Here is a 26,808-nt window from a genome sequence, read left to right as displayed (position 1 = left end):
CGGGTACCGCGTGGAGTCAGCGACTTCCGCCCGGGGAGGGGGGCGGTGCTGGAGAGAGGAGCGGGATTTCTGGGAAATGCAGTCTCCTTCCGAAGGAACACGGGCTTAAGGCCTACAACTCCCAGAATGCAACGTGCTCCTGCGCCTGCGTGAACCGCGCCTCAAAGTTCTTTCTCCCCGCCCCTTTTCATGACCTCATCAGGGGGCGGGGCGCCGCGACCGGCTCGCTGAGCAGTGGCTTGGGGACATGGCGACGCCCGGTCGTGTGGCCCCGGCGGCCCCCTTTGACCCTTCGCAGCCCCCCGTCATCGAAGGCTTTAGCCCCACCGTCTTCGAGCCGACAGAAAGCGTCAAGGACAAGTTCATTCGCAAAACCCGCGAGAACCCGTTGGTGCCCATAGGTAAGCGGGGAGGCTTGCAAGGAACTGCAGGGGCGGAGAGGACAGTGATGTCGGGGGGAAGCAAATAGGTGCGGACCGGGGAAGTCAGGTGGGGGGACCCGGTTGGAGAGCGGACTAGAAGTGAGGCGGAAGCGGCGGGGAAGGTGGCGGTGATCGGGGTGTCGGGCTTGCGGGGACTGAACTGGGAGGACCTCCGCCTCCTCGCGTGACCCCGTCACCCCCTTCTTTTTGGCCCGTTGTCCCGAGAGTTTGACCTTAGGGACAAAGAGGCTGGAAGCGGCAAAGTGGAGCGGGGGGGGGCTCCCCGGGACTGGATCGATCACTGTCCCCCTCCTCCCAACTCCCCGACTCTGTCCCCTCCCTAGGCTGCCTGGGCACGGCCACCGCCCTCCTGTACGGCCTCTACTGCTTCCACCGCGGCCAGAGCCAACGTTCGCAGCTCATGATGCGCACCCGGATCGCCGCGCAGGGCTTGACGGTCGCGGCCATCCTGCTGGGCCTGGCCTCCTCCGCGATGAAGTCGCGAGCCTGATGAAGTCGAGCCCTGAACCTTGCCCCTGCCCCCCCCTCCACTCCTGTGAACGTCTACCGAAGGCCAGGACTCCGGTGGCCAGTTGTGTAACTGACCATTTTTTTTTAAATTCAGGAATCGCAGATCGGTTCCGTTGGCATGTGGCACATTTCTCTAGGTGCCTCCCTTTCTCTGTTTATTATTAATAAACACTGATACCTTCTCCTCCATGCACACACACACACAATCTGTATTTTGGTGTATTCTTTCTCATTCTCATCTCTATGGTTTTCCATCACGGATTTTAGCAGGAAAACACTTAAGGATTTGCCAAACTTTGTTCAAAAGAAAGATTCTTGAGGGGCTGGAGCGATAGCACAGTGGGTAGGGTGTTTACCTTGCACGCAGCCAACCTAAGTTCCATTCCCAACATCCCATATGGTACCCTGAGCACCGCCAGGAGTAACTCCTGAGTGCAGAGCCAGGAGTAACCCCTGTGCATCGCCAGGCGTGACCCCCCCCCAAAAAAAAAAGAAGAAGAAAAGGAAGATTCTTGGGACTGAGACTGGAGAGATAGTACAGGGTAATGCATTAATTGCTCTTGCATGTGGAGATCCTGGGTTTTTTTCTGTTTTTTTTTTGATTGTTTGTTGATTTTATTTTGTTCTGTTTTACTTTTGGGTCACACCCAGAGATGCTCAATGGTTACTCCTGGCTCTGCACTCAGGAATTACTCCTGGAAGTGCTTGGGGGACCATACAGGGTGCTGAGAATTGAACCTGCCCTACCCACTACTTATGTTCTGGCTCTGACTCTGGTTTTAGATGGTGTCCAGGAGGAACCCCTGGGTCGCCCAAGAAAGAGTGATTCCTGGGTGAGATGTAGTCTCTGCTCAATGCATGCGGTTCCCAGGCTGATGCATGGTGGTTTTTGTTTGTATTTCTTTTTTTGTTTGTTTTTTGTTTTTTAGGTCATGCCCAGCAATGCACAGGGGTTACTCCTGGCTCTGCACTCAGGAATCACTCCTAGTGGTACTTGGTGGACTGTGTGGGATGCTGGGAATCGAACCCGGGTGGGCCACGTGCAAGGCAAATGCTCTACCCGTTGTACTATCCTCCAGCCCCCTGAAGGGAGCCAGAACAGTAGCACAGCAGGGAAGGTGCTTGCACATGGCCAATTCAGGTTTAATCCCCCAGCATCCCTTAAGGTCTCTGGAGCCCACCAAGAGTAATTCCTGAGTGTAGAGCCAGGAGTAATCCCTGAGCAATGCCAGGTGTGAGCAAAAGAAAAAAAAAATTAGGGTTGGTGTGATCCTTGGAGTTCCAGAAAAATGATTTCTTTTTACCTAGCTACTCGTTGGGTGTTGAGTTTAGTGATGTTGTAGCGTGGGCTGGGGAGGCTGACTGCCCCGTAAAGAATTTCCTGACCTTCAGCTGGGAATGCCTGCTGCTGAGGCTTGAGGCTTTGTCCCCACCCTGGGGTCCCAGCACCACCCACTGATAACAGTTATCAGTTAACAGTTCTGGCCAGTGGCTTGTCCGGAGAGGTCCCAGGGGCACTTAATACAATGCGGTTTTTGGCAGTGACTCAAATATTTGGGGCAGGGTTGGAGGCAGGAGTAGGGCCTGTGCTAGGGACTTGCTCTAGGTGGTACCCTGGGTACCACACAGTACGGGGGACCAAAGCCTGGGACCAAATCCAGTGGGAAGGGCTCCTGCCTTGCACGCGGCTTGCCCAGGTGTAATTTCTGGCTGTGGTCTCCTGAGCACCACCAGTAGTAATTCCTGAGAGCAGAGCCAGGAGTAACCTCTGCACATGGTTGGCTCTTCCACCACGCCACCCCCGCCTCCCCCACCCCGCCAAAAATAAGAAAATCTAAAAAATCAAATGAGATGGGGCTGGAGCGATAGCACAGCGTGTAGGGCATTTGCCTTGCACGAGGCCGACCCGGGTTCCATTCCCAGCATCCCATATGGTTCCCCGAGCACCGCCAGGAGCAATTCCTGAGTGCAGAGCCAGGAGTAACCCCTGTGCATCGCCGGGTGTGATCCCCGTCCCCCAAAAAATGAGAGGGTCAGGAGATAAAGTACAGGGATCTAAGAGTCAAGCAGCCAACCTAAGGTCCTTCCTGAGCACTGTTAAGTGTGTCCCCAAACCCCCCTAATCCCACTCCCCCGAAATCAATCAAGAGTGAGGGCTGAGAATGCAGCTCAGAGACAGCACATCCGTCCTTAAATTTGTTCTCAGCACTAGCTGGCCGTGAGAGTGCAAAAGGATCCTGAGTCTTATGTGGGGTGCAGATGGGCCAACTCAAACAGGGAACCCCTCCCCCACTTCCAGCCGGGAGCAGCTGGATTCCCCCACCCCCACCCCAGACAGATCCTCACTTGCCCTGAAGCCATCAAAATCCAGAGAAACGAGAATGATGATAACTCAGTGTAAAAAGAGTTAATAATACACCCTTTAAGCTAAGAAGAAAAAAAAATACATCAGGAGGATGGACTGGAAAGAGCCTAGTGGGGGTTGAGCCGCGGGCCTTGGGGAAGGATTGGGGGGCTTGGTGAAGGTCCCCTTCCCAGCCCACCGAGGCGGGAGAAATCAGGCTGGAGGCAGCTGGCGCGCTGGCCCCGCCCCGCGCCGGCCCGGGCCCCCCGCTCCGACCATGCTTGGGGCGCCCCCTAGCGGGACAGAGGCGTCTGCTTCAGGGACAGGAGCACCGAGCGCAGCCGGGACACGTCTTTGCAGTGCTTGCTGCTTTTGGGATTGAAGTCACACAGCTGGGCCACCTTCTCCCACTCAGTGCCGGGGGTCTCCTCCTTGGATTCCTTGACGAACGCCTCCTCGGAGGCCCTGTGGGTACGGGTGAAGGAATTGGGTTACAGACATCAGTGACTGCAAACTTCAGGCCTCCAGAAACAGCTGCCATCAAGGGACCCTCACTTGTACCAACAACCTCAGGGCCTTTGCACCTGCCGAAGCCACTTTCTGAGAGCACCGGGTCCAGATCAGCGTGATTTTATACTTCCTGGTCTGGTGCCTTTTGGGTCATATTTTGCAGATTTTCTGTGTCTCCCCAGCAGGGGTGCCCATCCGCCTTCCCCATGCTCCTGTGTCAAGCCTCCCGGCTGTCTTTGGGATGAATTCTGAGCATCCCAGCTGGGCACTATCCAGCATCCACTGACCCACTCCCGTCTCAGCATCCTCGTGCAGATACTCGAAGACCAGTCAAGTGCTTGAGGTCCCAGGGTCCCAGGACCTTTGTCTCCAGCTTCTCCATCCCCCCGACCCCACATTGCTTATCACTTTGGTTCCATTTGCATATGCCCCCCTCCCCAAGTCTCAGGACTAATTGTTACTAGATCCCCAAACGCCGGGAGGAGGCAGGCTGGGGGTGGGGCACACGGCCAAATCCGGGTCCCAATTTGGGGAGGGGTGTGCATGCAGCCACCTCTCTTTCCTCGGAACGCCATCAGCTTCCCGCTCTCGGGTTGGTTTTGTACCTTTCTGGGGGAGGCCTCTGCACCCCCTTTCTCTGCCCCCACCCCCACCCAGCAAAGGTGCTGGCAAGCGGAGAAGACGCTCGATCGCCGCAAAGTGGAAGGATGAGGCGAAGTGTGGTGGGTGTGGAAGGCTCTCACCTCCAGTTCCCTCATTGTCCCCAGCTGGGTCCCTAATTCAATGGACCCAGCAGCGGCGTCCACCCTGCGCCGGCGCTCCGCCCCCATCGCGAAACCACGCCCCATCCCCGGAGCCCCGCCTCCACAGCAGAAACCCCGCCTACATCGTAGGAGCTCCGCCCCCATCCCCGGAGCCCCACCCCGAGACCGAGGTGCCTGGAGCACGTACACGTAGCCGATGACGTCAGCATCGGGCTGCTCGTAGAAGGCTTTGTCAGCGATCCTAGCAAGAGGCGGGTTAGGGGGGGCGAGGTTAGGTGGAGTGGGCGGAGTCAGGTGGAGGGACAGACGGACGGACAGACAGGCCGATGGTTAGAGAGAGGGAGAGAGAGAGAGACAGCGTTAGTACCTCCCGGCGGGAGATGTTAGGAAGCACAGTTCCAGAGAGGAGGAGAGGTGGTATGCCCCCCACCAGACTGCCCCTTCAGAAACGCAGCCCTGATGCTCCCATCTATGCTCAGGCATCACTCCCGGCAGGGCGCAGAAGAATCGAACCCGGGTAGGTCGCGGGCAAGGCAAATGCCCTAGCCACAGTACCATTGCTCCGGCCCCCTGATGCTCTGATCTGATCGGATCAATTCTTCCTCCTTGCTCGCAAACCTGCTTTTGGGACTACCCACCCCGCACTCAAGGGCCCCTTGCAAGTGACCGCTCTCCAGCCATACCCGGACGTCCACAGTCCCGGACCTTGCCTGCTTATCACGCTGGTCCCTAATCTTAGATTCTCTCCCCCATGCGTCCACATTCTTGCTGAGCTATTACGCTGGACCTCAGCTTCGAAACTCTCAGAATCTTTACTGAATCCTTCTCAGTTTTCCCAATCCCCTGCGCAGACCTTGCCCGGCACACAGCATCATCACTTCCCTCGCCTTCCAGGAAAACCTTAACTATTTCAGGGCTCAGCGTCAAAGCTCAGGGCTGCTAGGCAGGGTGTCATTTGAGCACATTTCCTGAATGGTGGTCATTCTCTAATGAGCAGATACTGTCACCTGCCACTTCCTCCAGGAAGGATTCCATGATTATCTGTGCAGGATCAGGTTCCCCCAATGCCAGTAAGGTTCCAGTAAAGGTGGGTCAGCCCCCCCATTCATAGCCCAAGAGTCCCTGAACTTGGGACAGTTATGAGGCCCAAGATAGGTACGCACCAATAAGGACTTTAGCTGTTAGCTCAACAGGCTGTTTTCCCTAAAGCTGCTGAGAGAAAGCAGAAGCCCATGTGCCAGGGACAGGTGAGAAAGGCCATGCTGAAAGGCAGTGATGGAGAGAGAGAGAGAGAGAGAGAGAGAGAGAGAGAGAGAGAGAGAAACTCCTTGGCTGTGGTGGCACCCTGAGCACACTGAACCTGCAGTCCACCTCTGGACTTCCTGTCATTCCTGGTCCCTCTGCACTGAAGTGGTATATGCCCTCAAGAAGCCATCAAATCCACAGCCCAGGTTGGCCCTTCACACCCACACATAGGGTCTGCTGTCCTCTCTGACCGTGATGGGACCAGGGTTTGGATGCTGACACCTTTGACCCCACTGAACCACGCAGGCCACTGGGATGCAGACATTCCTTCCTGGGTTCCTGCCTCAGTCATTCATCCTCTCCACTGTCCCCATGAAAGAGTTCCATGTCCTAGAATCCTCACATCACCCCCGGCCCCAGGACCCCCACGCCGCCAGCTCACCGGTTGCTGATCTTATTCTTCTCCACCTGCTCACTCTGTCGCTGGCTCCACTCCTCCAGGTCCTTCTTGGCCTTCTCCCTCCACTCCTGCTCAGTCACCTTGGAGGCGGCATCTGGTCACCACAGACCAGACGGCAGAGTGAGTGCATCTGGTTCTAACAGTGGATGCAAGAGGCTCCCCCCAACATCCTTAATCCCTCATCCCACCCTGTCCCCACCAGTCCGGAGCTCCCCAGAGAAACCCTGCCTGCCACCTTTTTTTTCCCCTGCTTTTTGAGTCACACCCAGCGATGCACAGGGGTTACTCCTGGCTCTGCACTCAGGAATTACTCCTGGCAGTGCTCAGGGGACCATATGGAATGCTGAGAATCGAACCCAGGTCGACCGCGTGCAAGGCAAACGCCCTGCCCGCTGTGCTACCGCTCCAGCCCCTGACCAGCTCTTTTTGGCTTTGTTTTGTTTTTATTTTTATTTTTTGAGCCACACCCAGCGGTTCTGCACTCGGGGACAGTTATGAGATGCCACAGTTTAAACCTGGCTTGGCCGCGTGCCCGGCAAGCGCCTCTCACCCAGTTCCTGCAGACGCTTCCTCTGCTCCTCCCGCCACTTGCGGATGCTCTCGGGTTCCTGCGTCAGCCGATCCGCCTGCGCCACCGCCGCGTAGCCATCAGCTGGACCATTGGCCTCCTGCAACATATACACTGCATGCATCTCGCTCCGCTGTTTCCAGAACCAGGGCCCAGGGCAGAATACCCCAGAAACTCCCACCCCCGTCTTCTCCTGGGACTGCACCTTCCCCACTTGGGCCTCCATCCACGACTCTCCTCCTACCTTGAAAAAGTTACTCAACCTCTCTGGCTTTCCCCTCCCTCATCCCCAAATGGACAAAATGTGACCGTCAAGGTCACAGAGGATGATACAAAGGGACAGGGATGATAGGGCTGGAGAGATTGTACGGCGGGTCGGGCGCTTGCCTTGCCAGGAGGTGGACTGGGTTTGATCTCTGGCATCTCAGAGAATCCCCCAAGCGGTGCCAGGAATGATCCCTGAGTGCATAACTAGGAGTCACCCCTGCACGTGGTGGCACCGAGACAGAGAAACCTTTCCCTAGCCAGGTCCAGGTCTGGCCACGCCCCTCAGGCCACGCCCCAACCCGAATTCTTAAGCCACGCCCTCAAGGCCCACATCCTGTCACTTCCCTCTGTACCTATCCTTAGACCACGCCCCTTCCCTGACCACGCCCCATTGCATCCTTAGGCCGTGCCCCCTCCAGAGGACTCCCACACTCCATACATTCCAGTCCGCACCCCATACCCACGCTCTCTGGCTGCCTGGCCTTAATCTCCCGTTCAAGAGTCTCCAACTGATGACATTTTGTCCATCCCACGAGCTTCCAGCTCCAAAGCCACAAATTTCAGGCTCCTGCCAAGGCCCACGCAGATTCCACACCCATCCCCTCTGGGCTGGCCGGCCACAGGCATCATCTAATAGGGACAACACAGGCTCCCAAAGGGCAAGGAATGTCCCGGCCTCCACCTTCTGGATTCCTGTTCCCTTCTTTCCCGGGGCCCCAGGCGCCTCCCTCAGACACTGATCTAGAGCCCGAGAGTTAGATCGGGAGTTAAGGCACTTGCCTTGCCAGTGGTCAACGGGGTTCAATTCCTGAGCGCAGAGCCAGGAGTAAGTCCTGAGTGTGGCCGGGTGTGGCCCCAAAAACAACTAATAGAATTTTAAAATAGATGCCAGAGAGATAGTACAGTGGGCAGGGCAGTTGCCTTGCACGTAGCCAACCCGGCTTCAATCCTCAGCACCTCATTAGGTCCTCCAGCCCCGCCAGGGGTGATTGCTGAGCACAGGATCCGGAGCAAGCCCTGACCCAAGAGCACTTCCAGGTGTGGCCCCCCACCATCAAAAGAAAAAGAATTATTTTATTTACTCCCCAGCACTCCATATGCTTGCCCTAAGCACCCGCGGGGAGCGATCCCTGAGCATAGTTGGACGTGGCCCCGAAACAAAATGAAATTTTCTTCGTTTGGCGCCACCTTGTGTTCGAGGCTTACTCCTGACTCCCTGCGCTCCTGGTGGTGGGTGCTTGGGGGACCCTATGTGATGCTGGGGGTAAAACCCATGTGCAGAGGGGCTGTCTCATCTCGCCAGCCCCTTAGGAATCTGCTTGTTTATTGTTAGGGCTGTTGCTTCAGGTGGTGTTAGGCGTGGGAGCCGAGGGGGCGGTCTCGGCCCACTGAGCTATCTCGCTGGCCTAGGTCAGAATTTTTTTGTTTTTTTGCTTACACCAGTGGTGCAAAAAAATTATTCCTAGTGATGGCAGAGGCCAAGTGTCCAAGGTAAGCGCCCTACCGCTATACTATCTCTCTAGCCTTCCGAATTTCTTCTGATGATTCAATATGCCAAACACAGTAACAAGTCTCACAATGTTACTGGGCCCCTTCGAGCAAATCGATGAACTAGGGGAGGACAGTGACAGTGATTTTTTGGGGTGGGGGGAGTGGAAAGAGGTTGAACCACACCTGCAGTGCTCAGAGACCGTATTTTGTGCCAGAATGTCTAAGTTTCAGAAGGACCAACAGAATCCGTTTTAACCAGAGTCCTGTGGAGACAGGAGAGAGGCCTCGCAACCCCTTTTGTAAATATGAACTCTGCCTGGGAGCAGATAAGGGAGGAGTCCAAGGTCCTGGGGTGGAGGTGAGCGGGTGGATAAGGATTGGTTATAGGAGTGCTCCGTCAGGGGCGGGGCGAGTTGTGGGCGGGGCTTGGTAGTGGACGGGTGAGTTGTGGGCGGGGCCTGGCTGTGGGCGGGGCTAATGTGCACACCATCTATTGCTTCCAACTAGCAGGTGTGTAATCAGCCTGGAGGTACCCACCCGCCCACCCACCCACCTTCTCACCAGCCCCAGCAGCTGCGTGGCACGCCCAGTAACATCTCATGTTTGTTCCAAGAACACAATACCCAGAAATGGCCTGGGATGCAAAACCTGGTCAAGGTGGGGAAGATCTCCTTCCCTCTCTGAGAACCCCAAACTCCCACTTCATGCTCAGCGCCCAACCAGGATCACCCTCAGCTCCTGAGCAGCCTGACCACCCTCTTCTAGCATCCTTTCGCCTTGGTACCTCCTGAATTCAGAGCACACCATGGTCTAGACACCATCTGTAGGAAACTCATACCTCAGCTACAGACCAACATCAGTTCTTTATTTATATTTATTTTTGTTTGTTTTGGGGGGGGACAGTCAGCGATGCTCAGGGCTATTCCTGGTTCTGCACTCAGAAATTATTCCTAGTGATGCTCAGGGGATCATATGGGGTGCCAGGGATCAAGCCTGGATGGTGTATGCAAGGCAAGCACCTTACCCTCTTACTATCTCTCCAGCCCCTATTTTTGCCCTTTTTTGGGGGGGGCGGTGTTGGGGGACACAGCTGATGTGCTCAAGAAAGCTCCCAGTCGGGCTGTGCTCAGGACCAAGACTTGAACCTTGCACTCCCGCCAGCAAAACATGCACTCCAGCCCCTAGAACTATTTCCTCTGCCTCTGTTTCCCCCACTTTTTTTTCTTTTTGGGTCACACCCAGCGATGCTCAGGGATTATTCCTGGCTCTGCACTCAGGAATTACTCCTGGCGGTGCTCAGGGGACCATATGGGATGCTGGGAATCAAAGCTCAGACGGCCGCGCGCAAGGCAAAAACGCCTTACCCGCTGTGCTATCGCTCCAGCCCGTTTCTCCCACTTTTGCCTAAATGCGGACGTTCACAAGCCATACTCTAATCTCTGCCCCATCTGCCCGGGTTCTGGCCCCCTAGAGGGCGGGCCAAAGGGAACGTGGGCGGGGCTTTTGGACTTGGCGCCTGCTCCTCAGGCTTGGACTCTTGCCCATCAGGATTCTAGGACATCAAGGAAGTGAAACAACCTATAAACATAGCTGGAGTCATTCATTATTAGAGGCTGTGAGAATAATGCCTCCCCTGACGGACCGCAGGGGTAATTCAGGGGTTAAGGCTCTTGCTTTTTATTTTCTTTTTTAAATTTTTAAATATATATATATATATTTTGCTTTTTGGGTCACACCCAGCGATGCTCAAGGGTTATTCCTGGCTCTGCACTCAGGAATTACTCCTGGCGATGCTTGGGTGAACCATATGGGATGCCGGGGATCGAACCCAGGTCCGGCCACGTGCAAGGCAAACGCCCTACCCGCTGTGCTATCGCTCCGGCCCCAAATTTATATATATATATATTTATTTTTTGCGTCGCACAAGGCGATGCACCTGGTGGTGCTCAGGATATCATATGGGATACGGAGGATTGAATCCGGATCCACCGTGTGCAAGGTAAACACCCTTCCCATTGTACTATAGCTCTGCAAGGCTCTTGTTTTGAACGCAGCAGGACCCCGTTTCCATTCCCCTAACCTGCATAGGCACCCTGAGTACAGAGGCAGAAATAGTCACATTGAGCATCGCCAGATAGGCCCCCCACATATACCCCCCAAAAAAAGCAAAAACAGAGTGCAAGCATGGTTAAAGGGGAGAGAGAAATTGGCTTCAAGACCCTAACTTCATTTTTTTGTTTTGTTTTGGGGTCGAACTCAGCGATGTTCAAGGTTTGCTCCTGGCTCTGAACTCAGGAATTCCTCCGGGCCACACTTTGGGGACCCTATGGAATGCTGGGCATGGCACCTTAATCGCCAAAAGCAAGGCAAACGCCTTACATGCTGTATTATCACTCCAGCACAATTTTATTATATTGTGCTGTGGAAGTAAGCACTTTTTTTGTTTGTTTTTGGGCAACACCCAGCAGTGTTTGGGGCTTACTCCTGGTTCCTGATGGGGGTCTGGAAACTCTTACTAGGGATGCTGGAAATAAAACCCAGGTTGGTCATGTGCAAGGCAAGTGCCCACCCTGCTGTACTGTCCCTGTCCCTGCACAGCCCCCTGTGACCTAGCTTCTAGAAATCAGATGCTTTCCCACGCAGAGAGATCACAAACTTCTGACGTTCTGACAGTTAAATGGAGTCATTGAGGCCAAGCCCTGCCAAGATGGAATTGCCCAAGTTAATTGCAGTCCCAGCCTCTCCCCAAAGTGGAATTTGATTTATGGTTCATTGCCTGTACCACACCCGACCATTGGCTAGAGTGCACAGGGATGAAACTCACTGGAAACTCATTTCCGCATCCCAGGGTGCCAAAAGCAAAATATTTTTGTTTGTAATAGTTTGTTGTTGCTCATTTTTGTTGTTGTTGTTGTTTTGTTTTATTTTTCTTCTTTTGTTTTTGGACCACACCTGGCAGCACTCAGGGGTTATATCTGGCTCTGCACTCAGGGATCACTCCTGGCGAGGCTTGGAGGACCCTATGGGATGCTGGGGATCGAACCCATGTCAGCAACTCACAAGGCAAACTCCCTGCCTGCTGTACTATCACTCCAGTCCCCCATAGTAAAGTTTTTTAGTTTTGGGTTTGTTTTTAATTTTTTAATTTTAATTTATTTTTCCTTTCTGGGTCACACCCGGCGATGCACAGGGGTTACTCCTGGCTCATACACTCAGGGATTACTCCTGGTGGTGCTCAGGGGACCCTATGAGATGCTAGGAATCGAATCCGGGTCGGCCGCGTGCAAGGCAAATTAATGCCCTCCCCACTGTGCTATAGCTCTAGCCCAGTTTTAGGTTTGTTCTTTGGTTTCCATTCCCTGGTTCCCTGCTCCTCCCCCACTTTGACTTTGGGCCACACCCAGCAAGTGTTTTAATCAATGTCCGATCTCCCTAGCCCAGAATTCTGGGCCAAAAGCGGAGCTCCTGCACATGAGACTCTTCCCATCCAATAGGATGGAGGGATTAATGCTTCAGTTCAGGGCTATGGTCCTACTGATTGCCAGGAGTGATCCCTAAACATTTAGCTGGGAGTAGTCCCTGCAAATTCCCTAACACAGAGGTGAGATACAACTGCAGTCAGCACTTGCCTTGCAGAAGGCTGACCTGGTTGAACGGTTTTCCACCAATTCTATTTGCCTTTTCTAAGTGTTTGGTTTGGGGGTCACATCACGTGGTGCCCAGGGCATACTCCTGGCTCTGCTCTCAAGGACCACTCCAGGGCTTGGGGACCTAATGATGCTTATGTGCCCCTGTAATCTCTCTCTTTTTTTTGGGGGGGGGAGGCAACACCCACCATTGTTCCTGCATGGCAGACAAGTGCCCTCCCAGCTGGGCTAGCTCTCTGATCTCTCAATCTCCCTCTCTGCTTTTTTTTTTTTTTTGCTTTTTGGGTCACACCCCAGCGATGCTCTGGGGTTCCTCCTGGCTCTGCACTTAGGAATTACTCCTGGCAGTGCTTGGGGGACCATATGGGATGCCGGGGATTGAACCCGGGTTGGCCATGTGCAAGACAAATGCCCTATCCGCTGCTCCGGCCCCTCTTTGGCATTTTTGAGTTCATCCCCAGCAATGCTCAGGGGTTACTCCTGGCTCGGCACTCAGGGATCACTCCTGGCGGTGCTCGGGTCAGCTGCGTGCAAGGCAAACACCCTCCCCCCCCCCCTCCCCTGCCAATCTCTTTTGAAACAAGTTTAGGCACCAAAGCTTTCTTTGCCACTGCTCTATGTGCCCAAAGGAATTTAGCTCAAAGGCTGGTTTCCTGGTGGGAAGGATCTGGAGCCCTGACATCCAAGGACAGTATCTGAGCCCGGGAGGCCAAGAGCAGAGAACAGTAAATTTTGTAGGTTCAAAGTCCCCTTGTTAGTTCGTTGGTCCCAGCAGGAAGGCAAACACATGTTGCCCAAACGTTCGCTTTTTCCATCTTCCTCCTGTGATTTCACTTTTTTTTTCTTTTTTGGGTCACACCCGGCGATGCACTGGGGTTACTCCTGGTTCTTCACTCAGGAATTACTCCTGGCAGTGCTCAGGGGACCATATGGGATGCTGGGAATCGAACCCGGTTTCGCCGCATGCAAAGCAAACACCCTACCTGCTGAGCTATCGCTCCAGCCCCCTGTGATTTCACTTTGAAGTCCAGACCTGTCCCCTATTTCCCACTCAGGATACCCAGAAACCCCAAGTGGTCTGACTCACATGGAAACTCGGGGAGGGGTAAGGAAAAGGCACATCCGGTAATTCTCAGGGCTTACTCCCGGCTCTGTGCTCGGGGATCACTCCTGGTGAACTCAAGGGACCGTATGGGATGCCGGGGATTGAACCCAGGTTGGCCATGTGCAAAGCAAGTGCCTTCCCCTCTGTAGATCACTCTGACCCCTGGTCATTTTTCATTTGTCTATTTATGTATTTTATTTGTTTTTTAGGTCACACCTAGAGACGCTCAGGGTTTATTTCTGGCTCTGTGCTCAGGGACCACTCCTGGTGAACCCAGGGGACTCTATGGGGTGCCAAGGATTGAACCTGGGTTGGCCACATGCTAGGAAAATTCCCGCTCCTGGACATTTTTTTTTATGCCTACACCCTGGAGCCTGAGCAATAGGACAACGGGGAGTGTGTTAGCCATGCACTTGGCTGACCTGGGTTTAATCCCTGAGCACCACCAGGAGTAATTCCTGAGTGCAAAGCTAAGAATAACCCCTGAGCACCACCACGTGTGCCATCCCACCTCCCCAAAAATAAAAAAAGTGGGGCTGGAGCGAGAGCACAGCAGGTAGGGCGTTTGCCTTGCATGCGGCCAACCTGGGTTTGATCCCCAGCATCCCATATGGTCCCCCGAGCACCGCCAGGAGTAATTCCTGAGTGCATGAGCCAGGAGTAACCCCTGTGCATCGCCAGGTGTGACCCAAAAAGCAAAAATAAATAAATAAATTTCTTCCTTACAAAGTCAAATAACATTCTGCGGGAAGAAATGCCTCCTCCAAAGGCTGGAGAGATTCAAGATAGGGATGAAGGTGCTTGTCTTGCCCAACGCTGACCTGGGTCCGATCCCCCTGAGTCCACCCGGAGTGATTCCGGAGTGCAGAGCCAGGAGAAAACCCTGAGCACTGCTGGGTGTACATCCAGCCCTCTCCCAAATTCCACTTCCTCGAGAGGGGGGCGCTCTCAAGTCCCAGGTGGAGAATCCCGGCCTTTGAAGTGCTGGGAAGGCTGCTATTTGGAATTGGCTGCTTGGAGTCAAGTTCATGTTCTAGAAAGAACCTTGGCCAGCTGCCCTGGGCAAGGCGGCAGCCCTTCCTTCTTACATAAGCAAGCATTGTTTATTCCCCAGGAGGACTGAGGGGAGCCAGACAGGGTGGGGTCCCCCACACGATCTCCCCTCCACCCCTCCACCCTCCCTCGTCTGTCGTCTGTCCTGTCGGGCAGACTGGGAAGGGAATAAAGTTTTTTTCCCTCCCAGGCATCTGGGGAGGGAAATGGCAGTGAGGACCAGGGGGCCTGGAAGACATTTATTTAATTAATTAATTTATTTACTTAGTGCACCTGGTAATGCTGGTGAACTGGGGGTGCTGCCTTGCCCAGGGGAGCTGGCCAAGGTCTGGAGCGATAGCACAGCGGGTAGGGTGTTGGCCTTGCACACGCCAAACCCGGATTCCTCCGCCCCTCTCGGAGAGCCCAGCAAGCTACCGAGAGTATCCCGCCTGTACGGCAGAGCCTGGCAAGCTCCCTATGGCATATTCAATATGCCAAATACAGTAACAACAAGTCTCACAATGGAGACTTTACTGGTGCCCGCTCGAGCAAATCGATGAACAACGGGGACGACAGTGCTACAGTGCTGGTGATGCTGAGGGCTTATTCCTGGCCCTCTGCTCAGGAATTACTCCTGGAGGCATTCAGGGGATGCTATGGGATGCTGGGGATTGACCCCTGATTGGCTGCGTGCAAGGCAAGCCCCTTCCCTGCTGTACTATCGCTCCCACCCACCTAGGACAATTCTTGGTGATCTGGGCCAGAGAGTTCCATGCTAAGGCCCAAAGATGGGATGTGGTGTTTCTTGGGCCCCTTGGTGCTAGGGACCATCAGGGTCACCTTGGAAATACTCTGGGGGGTAGGATGGGGGGGCTTCCAGGGTACCCCCATGGTACTGAGGGAGTCAAGTGAAGCCTATTAGGGGAAAAGGCAGCTCAGATAGAGAAGAAAGCAACAAATAAAGGGTGTTGGGAGGGTCCTCCCAGGATGGGAGTTGCATGCTGAAAGTAGGCTATAGACCAAACATGATTGCCCTCAATGCTTCTTTTGAAAACCACAACACCCAAAAGAGAGAGAGAGAGAGAGAGAGAGAGAGAGAGAGAGAGAGAGAGACAGAGACAGAGAGAGAGACAGAGAGAGAGACAGAGAGACAGAGACAGAGAGAGAACAAAGGGAATGCCCTGCCACAGAGGCAGGGTGGGGGTGGGACGGGGGGATGAGGGGGTGGGAGGGATACTGGGATCATTAGTGGTGGAGAATGGGCACTGGTGGAGGGAGGGATGGATACTCGATCATTGTATAACTGAAACCCAAACACAAAAATTTGTAAGTCTACAACTGTACCTCATGGTGTTTCACTAATAAAAATTAAAAAAAAAAAAAGAAAAAAAGTGAAGCCTACTAGAACAGGGTCCCGCCCCCAGGTTGTCTCTTCCATCTTCCCCAAAGGTCTGTACTATCTTGCCCCTTTCTCGGTGTGACAAGAAAAGGCAAGTCTGAGAGAAGCAATAGCAGAGATAACACGAGGGACTTGTGCAGGGGTTTTGCCTGCAGAAACCCTGATTCCGGCTGAGCAATGAGTCAAGAGTAACCCTTGGCACGGCCAGGGATAGCTGCAAAAACACGGAACAAAAAAACAGGAGTGGGGCTGGAGCAATAGCACAGCAGGTAGGGCGTTTGCCTTGCATGCTGCTGACCCGGTTCGATTCCCAGCATCCCATGGGATCCCCCAAGCACCGTCAGCAGTAATTCCTGAGTGCAGAGCCAGGAGTAACCCCTGTGCATTGCATTCAAAAAGAAAAAACAAAACAAAGCAAAACAGGGGTGAGTGATGGAGAGCAGGGTGAGTGCTTGCCTTGCACGCGGTTGACCTGGGTTCGATTCTCGGCTTCCATCCCTGAGTGTGAAGTCAGGAGTGAGGCCTGAGCACCCCCTTGGTGTATCGCCCCAAGTAAAAGAACAAAAGACCCCAAACCAATGATCCCCCCCACCCTGCCCCAGCCGGGACAAGTCCAAGCTCTGGGTCCCTGTGAACCACAAGGACAGAAAGGGTCTTACCTGAAACACGTCTCCATTGACGGTTGCCCCCAAGTCCTCCGAGACAGCTAGAAGGAGAAGAAGGAGAGGGATTACTTAGGGCTCAGCTGATAGTGCTCACAGCTTTCCTCGAGCTCCCAGGGTAAAGGTAAATGAATCCAGCCAAACTCAGGATGGGCGGTAGTGGGGGAGGAGAGGGATGCTGGGGACATTGGTGGTGGAAAATGTGCACTGGTGAAGGGATGGGTGTTTGATCATTGTAGGACTGAAACTCAAACATGAAAGTTCTGTAACTGTAGCTCATGGTGATTCGATTAAAAAAAATTAAAAGAAAAAAAGAAAAACTCAGGAGGGGGCCAGAGTGATAGCCCAGCGGGGAGGGCACTTGGCTTACATGTGACCAACGGAGCACCCCATAGGGTTCCCTGAGCATTCCATACCATACCATCCCAGCATCCCATAGGGTCCTCGAGCAAGCGCCAGGAGTGATCCCTGAGTGCAGAGCCAGGAGTAACTCCTGAGCATCACTGGGTGTGACCCAAAAAGCAAAATAAATAAAAATAAAATCCAAACAAACAAACAAAAACCAGTTGTGACATACAGATGGTATGCCCCCCATTTGTCCCCCACATTTGAAGGGTTGGAGTTCCACTTAACAGGGCTCAGGGCATAGTCCTGGCTCTGATCGCAGGGGTCACACCTGCCAGTGCTCAGGGCACTCTGTGGAGTCCTGGGGATTGAACCCGAGTTGGCTGCAAGCCTTGGGGCTGGAGTGATAGTACAGCAGGTGTGTGTGTGTGTGTGGGGGGGTGCTTGCCTCGATCCCCAGCATCCCAAATAATCCCCTGAACACTGTCAGGTGTAACCCTTGAGCATCACCAGGTATATACCCAAAACAAAACAAAAGAAGAGATTTCTATACTGTCCTATCTCTCTGGTCACTCCCAGGAGCACTTTAGGAACGTTTATGTGGCCCTAGGATGAAGTTATCAATACTTTATATTTTGGGGGTGCCACATTGCGCAATTTTGCAAAACTCTGCATAGAGGAATTACTCCTGGCAGTGTTCAGGGGACCGTGTGGGATGCTGGGGATCGAACCTGGGTCTGCCACGTGCAAGGCAAGTGCCGTCCCAGCTGTACCATCTCTCTGGCCCCAGGCATCAACCCATTTTACAGATTCTCCAACAGAGACTCACAGGGTGCTGCATGATGGTGCAAAGTAGTCACCCAACCAGCCACACCAGCTCCTCCCTTCTGCACAGGGCTCCACAGTAGGGTGGGGTGTATGGGGGCTAAAGGAAGAACGAGTAACCCATCTGGCATATGTCAAGAGCTCCACCTGGACGAACAGGACCAGCAGCAGAAACTCGCCTCTTCCTCTTCCAGGGCCTCCGGGCTCTTCCCTTTCTCTCTTTTTGTTTTATTTTTTTCTGCTTTTTGGGTCACACCCGACGATGCTCAGGAGTTACTCCTGGCTCTGCACTCAGGAATCACTCCTGGTGGTGCTCGGGGGACCCTATGGGATGCTGGGAATCGAACCCGGGTCGGCCACGTGAAAAGCAAACACCCTACCCGCTGTACTATAGCTCTGACCCTCTTCCCTTTGTTCTTAACAAGACATCTCTTGGGGCTGGAGAGATAGCTCAGCGGGTAGGGCGTTTGCCTTGCACGCGGCCAACCCGGGTTCGATTCCCAGCATCCCATAGGGTCCCCTGAGCACCACCAGGAGTGATTCCTGAGTGCAGTTCCAGGAGGAACCTTTGAGCATTGCTGGGTGTGACCCAAATAAAGCCAAAAAAAAAAAAAGTGGAAATAAGACATCTCCCCTTCCCCTGTTTCCTTGGCTGGTACAAAATTTCAGCAGCTTCTGCTGCAACCCTATCCCCCAAGGTCCCTCCTCTTCCTGCCCCACTCGCCTTTGGCCTGTCTGTCTTGCGAAGGGTCAGCATCTGGCACAGACAGGTGCATCCCTGGCTCCTTGCATGATACCTGGGATTTCCCAAGAGCTCAGACACTGCTGGGATGGGACCTGAGCCATAGGACAGTGGGGAGGGCACTTGGCCTTGCAAGCCTCTGGTCCGCAGTGGATCCCGGTGCCCTCAGCAGCACCAGGAGTGAGTTCTGTGCACCACTGGGTGTGGCCCCCAAACAAAAGAGAGACAGAGAAAGAGAGAGAGAGAGAGAGAGAGAGAGAGAGAGAGAGAGAGAGAGAGAGAGAGAGAGAGAGGAGACTGGGAAAAAAATCTGTGCTAGGGCTCACAAACTTGCATGTGTGAGGCCCCAGATTTTTTGTTTTTGTTTTTGTTTTTTTTCTTTTTGGGTCACACCCGGCGATGCTCAGGAGTTACTCCTGGCTCTGCACTCAGGAATTACTCCTGGCAGTGCTCAGGGGACCATATGGGATGCTGGGAATCGAACCCGGGTTGGCCGCGTGCAAGGCAAATGCCCTACCCGCTGTGCTATCGCTCCAGCCCCGAGGCCCCAGGTTTGATCCCTCCACAGAACCGAGGGAGGGAAGAAAGAAGAAAGATGGAGAGAGAGAGAGAGAGATAGAGAGAGAGAGAGAGAGAGAGAGATGAAGGAAGAAAAAAGGAGAATGGGGGAGGGGGAGAGAGGGAAAGAGGGCTGGAGAGGTTCAGGGGGGACAGGTGCTTGCCTTACATGCAGCCCATTCCCGTTTGATCCCCACAGGGTCCCCTGAACCCTGCCAGGAATGATCCCTGAGCATAGATACAGGAGCAATGCCTGAGCACAGCTGGGTGTGGGCCAAAAATCAAATTAATTAATAGTAATAAAATGAACAGATGTAGGAATTGTGCCTCTGAACCACCCCAGGAGGAAAAAAAAATTTTGTGCAAAGCCTCAGTGATTTCTCAGTGTTGTTTGGACAATGGTCTAACTTTTTGTTTGTTTGTTTGTTTGTTTGTTTGTTTTGGGGTCACATTTGGCAGTGTTCAGGGCTTACTCTTGAGTCTGGGGTCAGAAATTATTCCTGGTGGGTCTCAGAGGACCCTTTGGGATGCTGGAAGCTGACACCAGTTCGGTCAGTGCAAAACAAGTACCCTCCTCACTGAACTATTGCTCTGGCCCCAATACTCTAACTTTTTTTTGTTTGTTTTTGGGTCACACCCAGCGATGCACAGGGGTTCCTCCTGGCTCTGCACTCAGGAATTACTCCTGGTGGTGCTCGGGGGAACCCTATGGGATGCTGGGAATCGAACCCGGGTCAGTCGCGTGCAAGGCAAACGCCCTACCCGCTGTGCTATCGCTCCAACCCCTCCTCTAACTTTTGTTCTGTTTTTTGGGTCACACCCGGCGGTGCTCAGCGCTCCCTCCTGGCTCCGCACTCAGGGATCACTCCGGCGGGGGTCACGGGACCCTGCTCCGCACCAAGGATGGGGCCTGGGTCTGTTGCCTGCAGGACAAAAACCTTCCCTGCTGTGCTATCTCTCTGGCCCTGGCTGTGGCACCCAAACAAAACTTCTTTCAGCTTGTACTCAGTCTCATGAAGGTTATCTATTTTTAGATTTCTGGTGAAACAAAGAGCAATGAAAAAATATATATAAATTAGGAGTGGGGAAATGGGGCATGACTCAGCCGTGGAGAATGCTCGCCTCGGGGCTGAAATGATAGTATTTTGCCTGCTGTCAACACGGGTTTGATCCCTGGCACCCCATAGGGTACCGGGGAGCCCCACCAGGAGTGATCCCTGAGCACGGAGCCAGGAGCACAACCAGGTGTGGTAAAAAAAATAATAAAATAAAAATAGATATATAAAATGCGGGCTGGAGCAATAGCACAGCGGGTAGGATATTTGCCGTGCACGCGGCTGACCCAGGTTCGATTCCCAGCATCCCATAGGGTCCCCAGACCATGGCCAGGAGGGATGCCTGAGCACAGAGCCAGGAGTAACCCCTGAGTACTGCCAGGTGTGGCCCAAAACCAAACCTAAGGGGCTGGAGCAATAGTACAGTGGGGAAGGCGTTTGCCTTGCACGCGGCGGGCCCAGGTTCGATTCCCAGCATCCCATAGGATCCTGCCAGGAGTAATTCCCGAGTGCAGAGCCAGGAATAACACCTGTGCATCGCCAGGTGTGACCCAAAAAGAAAAAAAAAAAGTTCCTTCTCTGGCTGGGTCAGCCCTCAGAACAGTGCCTAACACACAGTAGGGAAACAGGTTTCGAAACACAAGCCAGGAATTTACCAAGTTCCAGAACGTCCCTCCCACACTTACGTGGGGCCCTTTCCCTAGACACACCTCTGTAGCCCCACCCAGCTCTTTCTTCTTCCTGCTTCCCTCTCTGAAGAATCCCCTTTCAGGTCCCTTGGGACTGGAATCTCAGGTTCCTTGGGCCACATCCTCCAGGGAGCCCCCCAGGCATGCCCTCCTTTTCCAGACACCCAAAGAGGAAAGAGGTCTCACCTCTCTCCCTCCCAGATGAGTCAACAGCACCCTCTAACCCCCACTCCTGTTCCCACTAGTTAACACATCCTTAAGGCCTCCTCCTGGGACCTCAGGCACCCCCTTTGGCTCTAAGAGTTGCCACACAGAATTAGTCAGAGGAAAAGTACTGGTTGAGGGCCAAAGAGATAGTACAGTGGGTAGGGCGCTTGCCTTGCCTGAAGCTCACTGGAGTTCAATCCCCAGCTTCCCCTAGGATCCCCCAAGCCAGGAGTAATTTCTGAGGCGCAGAGCCAGGAGTTGGCCCTCAGCAGGGACAGGTGTGGCCCAAAAAAGGAAGGAGGGAGGGAAGGAGAGAGGGAGAGAGAAAGGGAGAGAAGAAAGGAGAGAGGGTGGGAGGGAGGAAGGCAGGCAGGCAGGCAGGCCTGCCTCAAGTTCTCATGTGTTCTGTTCTTTTCTGGGTCACACCGCCACGCTCAAGGGCTACTTTGGGCTCTGTGTTGGAGGCTTGGGGCCTTGGTCAGGGTAACCTTCCTGGCAGCTCTTGACAACCTGCAGTTCCAGGGATTAAACCTGAGGCTCTCGGGCCTCAGCGATAGTCCAGCAGGAGGGTGTTTGCCTTGCACGCTGCCAACTGGGGTTCGATCCCCGGCATCCCATAGGGTCCCCTGAGTACCACCAGGAGTGATTCCTGAGTGCAGAGCCAGACTAACCCCCTGAGCATCATCAGGTGTGACCCCAAAAGCCAAAAAAAGTTTTTTTAAAAAAAATTGTAACAAAATTCCCACAAAACCTGAGGCCCTCCTGGGTCAGAGAGTCCAGCAGCAGGGCATCTGCCTGCAGGCGGCCCATCCAGGATCACCCTGGCATCCCAGACGGTCCCTGAATCCACCCAAGTTTTATTTATTTTTTTTCTTTTTCCCTGGGGAGCCACACCCAGCTGTGCTCAGAGCTTACTCCTGGCTCTGTGCTCAGGGTTCATTCCTGGCGAGTTCAGGGATGCCAGGATTGAACTGGGGCTCAGACAGGAATGAGTCCTGAGCACAGCCAGGTGTGCACTACCCCCTCCAAATAAAGAACAAATAAATAAAAGATCCTGGGCTGGAGCGATAGCATAGCGAGTAGGGCGTTTGCCTTACATGTGGCCGACCCGGGTTCGATTCCCAGCAACCTATATGGTTCTCCGAGCAGCACCGCCAGGAGTAATTTCTGAGTGCAGAGCCAAGAGTAATCTCTGTGCATTGCCGGGTGTGACCCAAAAAGCTAAAAAAAAAAAAATCCTGGGACGTTAATACAACATGCCTGGCATACGGCCAACGTGGGTTCAATCCCTGACATCCCATAGAGTCCCCCGAGCACCATCCGGAGTAACCCCTGAGCATTGCTGGGTGTGACCCCTCCAAACACACACACACACACACACACACACACACACACACACACAAGGACCTGGGGCTCCCTCATGCCAAGCTGGCGTTCCGGCCCTCGGAACCCTTTCTCCAGTTCTCTGTGGGTGTCTCCTGCCCCCGATGCCCGTCTCCTCTGGGAACAGGAGCCGACAGGCTCCAGAACATTCCTGGGAGCTTAGTAAGGCCTGGCAGAGTCCATGGCTTTGGCGCAGAACCGACTGGGCAAGGCAGGGGCAGGGCCAGCCGGAGCCCCGCGGCCACTGACCCCGGCCAGGGGACTGGAAACTGGGTGTCTGTCCCCGAGCCTGGCGGCCGCCCCAGTCCACAACACTCCACACCGCTCAGGTTCAACCTTCACATCACCAGACACCGTTCGGGGGACTGGCGGGGGGGTCTGGGGAGCCCAGCCGCAGAGGTGTGAGCTGAGAGCAGCTGCTTCCTGCAGAACTTTCCTTTTTGGTTTGATATTTTGGGTCACACCCAGCAGTGATCTGTGGGGGTGTTGGGGGTTGAGCCCAGAGCTGCTGCGAACGTAGTGCCCCAGACGTTAAGCCCTTCAAGCCCCCATTGAAACAAAAAAAAATTGGGGGTGGGGGCGTCACACCTATGGGTGCTCAGGGCCTTCTCCTGATAGTGCTCGGGGGATCCAATCGAATGCCGGGGATCGAACCCGGGTTGGCCGCATGCAAGGCTACACGTCTTCCCCGCTGTCCTAGCGCTCCGGCCCCTAAAACCCCATTTTTTTGGATGGAGGCATGTTTGGGTCACGCCTGGCTGTGCTCAGGGCTGACTCCTGGCTCTGTGCTCAGGGATCACTCCTGGTGGTGATCAGGGGACCCTATGGGGTGCTGGGGCTGGAACCCCTTTAGCTACATACAAGGCAAGCCTCTTAACACCTGAACTCTGTTTGTTTGGGGAGGCCACACCGGGTGATACTCAGGGGTTACTTCTGGCTCTGTGCTCAGGAATCACTCCTAAGGATGCTCACGGGACTATTTGGGATGCCAAGGATTGCATCCGGGTCAGCTATGTGCAAGGCAGGCACCCTCCTCGTCGCACTATCTCTCTGTCCCTTCGTTGTTTTATTTTGTTTTGGGGCCCCATCCAGCAGTGCTCAGGGCTCACTCTTTTGTGCTCAGGAATCACTCCTGGAGGTGCTGGGGATGGAATTAATGTCAGCTGCATACAAGAGTCTTTTCCACTTTTTTTTTTTTTCTTTTCGGGTCACACCGGCGATGCTCAGGGATTACTCCTGGCTCTGCACTCAGGAATCACTCCTGGCAGTGCTTGGGGGGACATATGTGATGCTGGGAATCGAACCCGGGTCAGTTGCATGCAAGGCAAAAACCCTGCCCGCTGTGCTATCTCTCCAGTCGCCCTGAGAGTATTCCTTTTGCCCTCCCTCCTCCGTGTACCTGGCATACAACAAGCGTTCAGTGAATGCCGAATGCTTGAGGAACCTGTGAGAGATATCGCTGGTCTGGATTCAATCCTTGGAGCTGCTTGCTGCCCTGAGCACTGAGCCAGGAGTAGCCCCCAAGCACTGCTGGGTGACCCCATAACAATACAAACAGAGTCAATGCATATATACAGAACTGTCAGGAACCCTACTTATAAACTTTTCCTTATTTTTCCTATTATTATCATTAGCCATTCTGAAATCAAACACCCAGGCTTTAACTCCCTCTGTGGTACTTTACCACTGAACCATCTCTCCATCCCTATGGAAAATTAATTAATAATTAATTAATTTTAGTTTGGGGGCCACATCCGTCAGTGCTCAGGACTTACTCCCGGCTCTGGGCTCAGGGATCTTTCCTGGTGTGCTCAGGACACCCTTTATGATGGTAGGGACTGAACCAGGTCAGCTGAGAGCAAGGCAAGCACCTTCAGGGCTGGACTATCACTCCTGACATGGAAACATTTTCTGCCCAGGAAGTAGTGGTTTACAGTAGCTTTTGTGTCATTGTTCCATACTTGCAGTTCTCCTGTATCAGCCCCCCCCAGGCACAGCAGCGTGTCACTCACCCCCATCACTGGGCCAAGATCCTTTTCTTCCATCTGCCTCTGTAACCCCACATTACTCTTGTATAGACCTTTGGGGACCACAGTGAGCAGTGCTCAGAGCCTACTCCTGGCTCTGTGCTCAAGAGTGACCCCTGGCAGCTGCTTAGGGAACTGCAAATATAGGGATTTGAACCAGGGTCCTCTGCGTAACCAGCATCTTAACCTCAGTACTATCTTTCTGGCCCATCTGTAGACAGTTTGACAAAATAAGTAAGATACTAAATAGCCCAACAAACACCTAACCTCCCCCCCAACACACACACATGTGCGTGTCAATAGTCAATATGACAGCATTCAGGGAAAACAAGGGGCCAGGGAGATGGCTCAAAGGCTGAGCCCAGAATATGCACACAAGGGCCAGAGCTATACAGAACAGCGGGGAAGGGTGCTTGCCTCGCATGCGGCTGACCTGGGTTCCATCCCCCAGCACCCCATAGGGTACCCTGAGCACCACCAGGAGTAATTCCTGAGTGCAGAGCCAGAGGAAGCCCTGAGCATTGCCTGGTGTGGTCCAAAAATCAAAAGGAAGGAGGGAAGGAAGGAGGGAGGGAGGCAGGAGGGAGAGAGGGAGGGAGGGAAGGAAGGAAGGAAGGAGGGAAGGAGGGAAGGAAGGAAGGAAAGAAGGAAGGAAAGAAGGAAGGAAGGAAGGAAGGAAGGAAGGAAGGAAGGAAGGAAGGAAGGAAGGAGGCAGTACGACTGTGTTCCCTCAAGCACCACCAGGTATAGACCAGCTATAGACCACCTCTAACCTTTTTTTTTTTTAAAAAAAAAAGGAAGCAAGAGTGTCTGAAGATCCACTCATTTAGGTGATTGCTACATTTGTGCTAAAGACTTTAAGAAATGGGGCCAGAGCCATAGTACAGTGGGGAGGGCGCTTGCCTTGCACATAGCCTAGCAGGGTTCAATCCCCAGCATCCCATAGAGTCCCCCGAGCACCACCAGAAGTAATTCCTGAGCACAGAGCCACGAGGAACCCCTGAGTACTGCTGGGTGTGACCTGCTCAAAAAAAATTTTTTTTTCAAAAAATAAGAAAAAGACTTTAAGAAACATTTTTTTTCCAGCCAGCCCCGGAGGGCGAACACCACTGATAAGCTCTGCTATCTCAGGGACCAGGCCTTGAACCCCAAGTCTGAAGCTCACTACAATAGTTCAGGTCTTCACTTTGGAGACATATTGGGTATCTGCCACCAACCCAGGTCTGGCCCCATATGGAAACCCAGGGTGCTCCTTCATCCACCCTGGGGACTAAACTTCCATCCAAGTTTGGACCTAAACAAATTGGCGTCTCTGAGCCTAGGTTTGCAGGGTTCTAGAATGGGTTTCACAGTGAACTAGTAAAACACATTATTATGTGGAAGAATAGCACAAGCAGTTAAGGTGCTTGCCTTACAAGCACCAGACCTGGGCTCCCACAGGGTCCCCTGAGCTCCGCCAGGAGACATTCCCGAACGCAGAGCCAAGAATTGCCCTGAGGTGTTTTTTTTTTTTTTTTTGCTTTGCACCGGGGATGCACAGGGCTGACTCCTGGCTCTTCACTCAGGAATTACTCCCGGCGGTGCTCGGGGGACCCTATGGGATGCTGGATGCTGGGAATCGAACCCTGGTCGGCGGCGTGCAAGGCAAACGCCCTACGCGCTGTGCTATCACTCCAGCCCCTTGCCCTGGGTTCTGAGCATTACCAGTGTGGTGCTGAAACTTAAAATAAAATAAAATAATATTCAAGAGTATAATAGTATCTGAGTGTCCAGCTCAGGGGCTGCGGGAGGCAGGCGGTTCCCAGCCAAGACGGGTGAGTGTCTGCGGCCCCTTCGAGTCCCTGATGCAGGGGGCAGGAAGGATGGAACTCCCGCTACCTTGGCCACCTCAGGGCCATCTGTCAGCACCAGGCTGGGGCTGGAACCGGGCCGGGGCGGATGACATGTCACCCAGCCTGCCTGTCCCAGGAGCCACGCGCTCCCTCGCTGCCCCACACGGCGGACACTCTCCCGGACAGCCCACTCCCGTCCCCTGGGGTGTCCCTTACTTGGCCCCAAGGTGCCTGGACCACCCCCCCCCCCCCGCCCCAAACCCCCCACCCCTCACCAAGCGTCCAGATGGGACACTGTAGGCTGGTCCCAAGCTCGCAGGGGGACAGATGGGTGCGCAGGGGGGCCCCCGGGGCCCAGGCCCTGCGCTGACTCACCTCCCCCCGGGGGTCCCGGCGGCCCCCCGAAACCCTCGTCGTTCTCGATGCCCGCGATCTCGCTCTCCTGCTGGGCCAGGAAGGCGGCGGCCGGGTCCTCCTCGGCGCCCTGGGCCCCGCCGCCCTCGGACGCCGCGAAGAAGCCGAAGTCATCAGCCATGACGAGGCTCGGCCCCTCGGGAACGGGGTGCTGCGGCCCCAGTACCCGCGCCGCGCCCCGCCGCCCGAGGTCTGGCCCCCCACGCCCCGGTCCCCTGCGCGCGCGCGCCCCGGAGCTGTGCAGTCGCGGCGGCCGCCCCGCAACTTCCTCCCGGGCCCGG

At 54.2% G+C, this 26,808-nt stretch overlaps 2 protein-coding genes across 3 annotated transcripts; one reads left to right on the top strand and one right to left on the bottom strand.

Moving 5' to 3' along the window:
* The first annotated feature begins 209 nt into the window (after positions 1-209).
* HIGD2A (HIG1 hypoxia inducible domain family member 2A) lies at positions 210-1,142 on the top strand. The gene is made up of 2 exons (XM_056113142.1): positions 210-401; positions 767-1,142. Exons 1-2 carry the CDS (start codon positions 248-250, stop codon positions 931-933), a joined length of 321 nt encoding a protein of 106 aa, XP_055969117.1. The 5' UTR covers positions 210-247; the 3' UTR covers positions 934-1,142.
* A 2,213-nt stretch (positions 1,143-3,355) lies between these two features.
* On the bottom strand, positions 3,356-26,697 carry CLTB (clathrin light chain B). 2 transcript variants are annotated; one of them, XM_056113135.1, is made up of 6 exons: positions 26,489-26,697; positions 16,448-16,494; positions 6,827-6,944; positions 6,259-6,370; positions 4,759-4,812; positions 3,356-3,762 (listed from the first exon to the last, which is right to left on the bottom strand). In XM_056113135.1, the coding sequence occupies exons 1-6, from the start codon at positions 26,646-26,648 to the stop codon at positions 3,591-3,593; spliced, it is 663 nt and encodes a 220-aa protein (XP_055969110.1). In that variant the 5' UTR covers positions 26,649-26,697; the 3' UTR covers positions 3,356-3,590. The 2 variants fall into 2 exon arrangements, with proteins under 2 accessions (XP_055969110.1, XP_055969111.1); XM_056113136.1 differs by lacking the exon at positions 4,759-4,812.
* Positions 26,698-26,808: the final 111 nt, after the last annotated feature.

This window comes from Sorex fumeus, unplaced genomic scaffold (genome assembly GCF_029834395.1).
Source record: "Sorex fumeus unplaced genomic scaffold, SorFum_2.1 ptg000019l, whole genome shotgun sequence".
Taxonomy (NCBI): Eukaryota; Metazoa; Chordata; class Mammalia; order Eulipotyphla; family Soricidae; genus Sorex; species Sorex fumeus.
This window is presented reverse-complemented; position numbering and strand designations above follow the sequence as displayed.

Excerpts from the sequence above, each read along its gene's own strand:
- HIGD2A (XM_056113142.1), top strand. The coding sequence starts at position 248 with ATGGCGACGCCCGGTCGTGTGGCCCCGGCGGCCCCCTTTGACCCTTCG. Across the intron at positions 402-766 it reads GAACCCGTTGGTGCCCATAG|GCTGCCTGGGCACGGCCACC; the intron begins GTAAGCGGGGAG and ends TCCCCTCCCTAG.
- CLTB (XM_056113135.1), bottom strand. The coding sequence starts at position 26,648 with ATGGCTGATGACTTCGGCTTCTTCGCGGCGTCCGAGGGCGGCGGGGCC. Across the intron at positions 16,495-26,488 it reads GCCGGGACCCCCGGGGGGAG|CTGTCTCGGAGGACTTGGGG; the intron begins GTGAGTCAGCGC and ends TTCTCCTTCTAG. Across the intron at positions 6,945-16,447 it reads TCAATGGAGACGTGTTTCAG|GAGGCCAATGGTCCAGCTGA; the intron begins GTAAGACCCTTT and ends TATATGTTGCAG.